We start from the raw sequence: 5769 nt of genomic DNA, 5'->3' as shown, positions 1-5769 counted from the left end.
AAAGTAAATGAAAATAGTGTTAAAGTAAATAACACTATGTTTAAAATAAAAGAAAAAAGTTTTTAAAAAAAACCTTTCTGAAATATGGTGTTCGATTTTAAAGTAAACAAAAATACTGTTCAACTAATAAAAATTGGATCTAAAGTAGAGGTGGAGATAGGAAAAAGTATAAAAGTCAAAACAAGAAAAAAAATTCAAGTAAAAAACATGTTATTTGATTATAAGTGAATGAAAATAGTATTAAGGTAAATAAAACTATATTTAAAGTAAAAGAAAAAAAGTTTTAAAAATAAACTTTCTAAAATATGGTTTTCAATTTTAAAGGAAAGAAAAATACTGTTAAAGTAATAGAAAATGGATCTAAAGTAGCGGTGGAAATGGGAAAAAGTATTCAAGTCAAAAAAAAAAAAAATCAACTTAAAAACATGTTATTCGATTATAAGTAAAGGGAATTAATTCGATTATAAGGGCGGAGCGAAGCGGATGTTGGCCTTTTAATTCCCAACCCCTTCCCCACAACGCCACAATGATTACAATATTTTAATTCACATAATTCTTTTATTAAATAGTATAAAATCTTTTAAAGATATATATGCGGGTATGAGTTGGGAATAGGGCGAGTACAAAGTGGAACGGGTAGGGTAAGGCAGGGATGGGGCGGGTACAACTTAAAATACATCAATCCCCGCCCCACCACTCGCCAAACCGAGACCCATCCCCACTAAAATAAGAATCGATCAAGTCTCCTACTTGACATGCACCACATCCATGGGTGGAGGTAATTGTGAATGTGGTAGTTAAATGCTTTGTCACACTAAAGAAAATACAAAATTTTAAAATATTGTTGTTTGGAAGGTCATGCACCACACTATTTCAGCAAGAACGAGTTTGATTTGGGTTAAGTAAGACTGGGTCGTATCTATCCGAGTTAGGTGAATAGGAATTAATACTGTAACCTATGTTGATCAAATACAGATTGGGTCATGCTTGAGTTGAATTACAACCGACCTTACATCTTATTAGGTTTGGTACAGGTTTAGGTGAGTTTAATAACAGGTCAAGTTACATTCAAGTCAAGTAAATAATTAGCGAGTTAAAGAATTAAGTCAATCTAGAATTTTAGACGAATTTGGTTCAAGTCAATAATTTTACGACTTATAATCAAGTTGAAGTCACCAAGTCAATAATCTATGGTTTACATTTAGGTCAGGTCATCTACACGTCAATTCATGTTCAAGATCGGGTCTCAAATACTCTTGTAAATTCGGGTTCCATGAAAAATGTGACAAGTATTTTAGAACAAAAAATGGAAATGGTAAAAACTATTCTAGGAAAAAAGGAGTAATACAAGATATTATCTTTAATTTTGTAAATAAAGACATTATATATATCAAACGATTCATATGATATAAAAGTAAACAGAAACTATCATAAAGTTAATGTATAATAGCTAAAAGTAAATAAACAGAACTTAATTTCTGTAGTACAATTACTTTTAATCAAAATGTAAAAATATTACAATAATAAAAAAATTTGTTCATTAAATCTTGATCTTGATCTTCCAAAACATCTTCTAATTTCTAAGTATTATAATAACTTCACAAAAATAAACATCATTTATTGTGAGAAATTAAAGTAAATAAATTAGATTGTAAATTAAATAAATTACAACTTAAAGTAAATAGGAAAAGTTAAAAATAGCAAATAAAAAAAGTATCAAGAATAATAATACCTGCACAAAATAAAAAGTAAATGAAGATAAGGTTAAAGTAAATAAATAGAAGTTTAAAGTAAATTGAACACATTTATTAAAAAAAAAAAAAAAAAAGTAAATTGAACACATTTAAAAGTAAAATACCTAAAAAGTTACTTGTTTGGCCAGTTATCAAGTATAATAATACCTACACAAAATAAAAAGTAAATGAAGTTAAGCTTAAAGTAAATAAATAGAATTTTAAATTAAATTGAACACATTTAAAAGTAAAATACTTGAAAAATTACTTGTTTGGATAGTTTCTACTATCATAGGAAACACCAGATTGCCCACAAGCTCTACAGGTTCTGCCCTTTTTGGATTTTTGTTTAGTATGTAGCTACTTCTTTTGCACTCTTCAACCGCTTTGAACTTCTAGCAGAACCTTTGTTAAGACACTGATTTGGAGGCAAGACATTTACATCTACTTCATTTGACCCAACCAAAAACTGAATATCAGCATCTTTCACCTCTTTTGAACTAGGTGCATTTTCAGGATTATTCTTTGATATCATCTGCTCCTCAAATGAAGATAATGTCCTAATAAGCCTAGATAAATCATCCTCAGATTGGTCAGTTTAACTCACACAACTGAAAATCTTGGACCATACATCACTGACCAATTGCTTCTTCTTATCATACTTAGAAGCATTATACAGAGCAACATTTGTGACAGAAGCTTGCTTCAGAACATCTTTTCTCCAACGATTCAAGATATAAGGATCGGGAATTTCACGTATACACTTGCCTTTCATCACAAACAGAATGTGTCTACATAAAACGCCTTGACTCTCAAACATTCTACAAGTACAACTTGACTCATATGTGGCCAAGTCAAAAGTTACATCAAAATTTTTCCTTTTCTCATTATCAACAATAATAGAAAACTCCACACCATCTCCATACAGAGAACTACAACTTTCAACAACACATGAAAAACAGGCTCCCTCACATTCTTCTTGAAAATCATAAAATATGGCACGAGTATAAAAAATAGCAGCGTGCTTTTCCAAGTGTAAATGAGTAACCAATTGAGGCTCAAGTTTATTAAGCCTAATCAACTCATCCTGTTCATGCCTTTGAGCATCAAGAGCAGTTTCATAACGGACAAAGAATTCAACACAAGTCACATGAGGGTTTGTAAAATTACAAAAGAAACTGTTTTCACCTTCAGTCCTAGAAGTAGAACGCAGTAAACCACCCATAAATAAGTCCCTAAAATATGCAGGAATCCAAAGATGTTTAATCTTGAACATGTATGCAAACTACTCATGATCGACAAGGTCAAACTCCTCCATTACATTATTCCAGTCATCAACAAATACACAAGGATCAATTTCTCTATTCCAAACTACTACACTTAGCTTTTTTAGGAAATCAGTTTCATTACAAAAAGCAGTTCCAACCTTTTTAGGTACCTTCCTCATTATGTGCCACATACATAGCCTATGTTTAGTCTTAGTAAAAACCTTTTCTATGGCAATACCCATTGCAGGATCTTGATCAATGATAATACAAGAGGGTTCTCTTCCCATGCACTTCAAAAAAGTTTGAAATAGCCACACAAAAGAATTTATATCTTCTTTAGATAATAGAGAAGCACAAAATGTAACACATCTCTTGTGATTATCAACACCAATAAAAGGACAGAAAACCAATGAATATTTATTTGTATCATAGGTAGAATCAAAAGATAAAGAGTCCCCAAATAATTGATAATCTCTTCTACCAATAGCATTACCCCAAAAGACACGGGTCAAATGCCTAATTTCATCAACACAGTATCAAAATAATAACCCCCTTTACTGGTTTTCACTTTTTGGTCAAGGTTCTGAACAAACATCACACCACCAGCATTAGAGATATAAACTTTTAAGTCCCTAGAAAAATTTTTGAAATCATTTTTATTGCCCTTGACATTTTCAAACCCACCACAAAGTTCTTTTATGATCCTATAAGACATAACAACCCCTATATTTAACTTTCAGTTGTCAAAAATAAACTTCTTATGAGCAAAATTTAAACCAACTTCATGTTTAGTAATCTGCTTAGTAATAGGTGTAAAAAAAGGATGAGAACACTAGTAGAAAAAAAGCATTAGGAACCCCCTATATGGCACCGGTTCAGCCTAAACCGGTGCCCAAAACCGGTCTAGAATTGGGCGGGTTTTTACCAAAAGAGAAAAGGCACCGGTTTAGCCTGAACCGGTGCCAAAAATAAAAAAGGCACCGGTTTGAACCGGTGCCATTCAAACCGGTGCCAAATTCAAAAAAAAAAAAAATCGCGTCTTTTCCTCTTTTCTTCCTCTCTTTCTCTTTCCTTCCCTTCATTCGTTCATCCCTTCTTTCGTTCTCACTCAGAGTATTTAAAGTCGTGCCTCCACCTTTTCCCTCCACCACAGCCGCCACCTTCACCGGCGCTTTCAGGTGTCAAAAACCACCGCCGTGAATCTCCCTGCCCTGCCCTTCTCTGTCTTTCACGGCCGGCCTCCACCGCCTTTCTCTGTGCGACACAATTAACAACAGCAGCAGCGCGCACCGCCTCCACCTCCACCAGCACGCACCGCCTCCTCCACCAGCGTGGGTCTTTTCATTCTCTCATCCCCTTAGCTTCTTCCACCTCCAACTAATCTAGGGTAAGTTCATCTTTTCAAGTTAATGGGTTCATCTTATTTTAGATTAAAATTGTGCTTAGATTGTATATGAAATGCAAAGAAAATTAATGGGTTCATCTTATTTTAGATTAAAATTGTGCTACATTGTTGGGATTAAAATTGTATGTTTGTGCTACATTGCTGGCTGTGAAATTTGTTTATGATGCCTTGTTTTGGGGAGTTTGGTTTTTGATAATTGAATCAGTTTAAGGATTTATTACTGAATTTTGTTGCTTGGATTCGATTTCAGCTGAATTCTAGCAAAGTTCTTGCTGTTGGACCTGGCCTTCGTGACAAGACGGGGAATCATATTCCTGTTGCTGTCAAAGAAGGGGATACCGTGAATACGGAGGAACTACAGTGAAGCTTGGTGAAAAAGAGTGAGTTTATTTTTCTCCATGCACTTTTCTTTTTGTTCCATATGGTGATTTCTTAGTCAAATTATTGTGATTGAATGCTTTGACTCTTGATCCTCGATTGAATATATTAGTAATTTTTCATTACCTTGTTCCTTAGTTGAGTTTTTGTATGTTTTAATGTGTATATTAGTGACCTTGCTTCTAATTAGTTGTGAATAAATTAGAAAATTGTGAATAAATTAGAAAATTGTGAATAAATTAGAGAATTGTGATTACATTATAGATTTGTGAATAATTTAGAGAATTGTGATTAAATTAGAGAATTGTGCATAAATTAGAGAAATAGTGATATTGCCACTTAATTAGTTGTGAATAAATTAGAGAATTGTGAATACATTAGAGATTTGTGAATATATTAGAGAATTAGTGACGTTGCTAATTTTTGTTTTTTTAATATATAGATTCATATGTGAATTGAAGCAAGAGTTTAATTAGCTTGAGGACTACATATTGAGCTCAAGTGGGTAGTTGCTATATTGGTATGACTACTAAACTTAACTTAGCTATATTTCTTTCTATTCATCCATTTAATAAAAGTTTATTCATGAAATTGCAACTTGTGTATTATTTAATTGCAAATAAATACAACAATATATAGAATACTTGAATTGCGTCATCATATGCCTAGATACCCGTTCAAGGATTTCTCATTAGGAGAAAGTCTTGAATAGTCCCCGGTTGGGACTATTCTTGAATGTGTACTCTCACTTAGGTGGTGAATGTATGTTTTCTTTTCGATTTTAAGGAACATCTTGGCTTACCATTTCCTCACTATGTTCTCTGGGTACATATGTGGGTAATTAATTATCTAAATCGTGTACTTGGAGAACTAGGGGGAAATGCTGCCGGATTTTCCTTAAAATTGGAAAGTTGACATACATTCACTAGTGAGAATAGACATTCAAGGATGGGTTAGGTTGGAGTGATAAGGACCCTTTGGAAAC

The 5769-nt window shown here is 32.9% G+C and overlaps 1 protein-coding gene across 1 annotated transcript; it reads right to left on the bottom strand.

Annotated features, from left to right (window-relative positions):
* Nucleotides 1-2082: 2082 nt before the first annotated feature.
* Nucleotides 2083-2958, bottom strand: LOC145642784 (protein FAR1-RELATED SEQUENCE 9-like). The gene is made up of 2 exons (XM_081693957.1): nucleotides 2374-2958; nucleotides 2083-2268 (listed from the first exon to the last, which is right to left on the bottom strand). The coding sequence occupies exons 1-2, from the start codon at nucleotides 2956-2958 to the stop codon at nucleotides 2083-2085; spliced, it is 771 nt and encodes a 256-aa protein (XP_081550083.1).
* Between the last annotated feature and the right edge of the window lie 2811 nt (nucleotides 2959-5769).

Source organism: Chenopodium album, chromosome 8, assembly GCF_948465745.1.
Source record: "Chenopodium album chromosome 8, dcCheAlbu1.1, whole genome shotgun sequence".
Lineage (NCBI taxonomy): Eukaryota > Viridiplantae > Streptophyta > Magnoliopsida > Caryophyllales > Amaranthaceae > Chenopodium > Chenopodium album.
The sequence above is the reverse complement of the archived record's forward strand: the minus strand, read 5'-3'. Positions and strand labels throughout refer to the sequence as shown.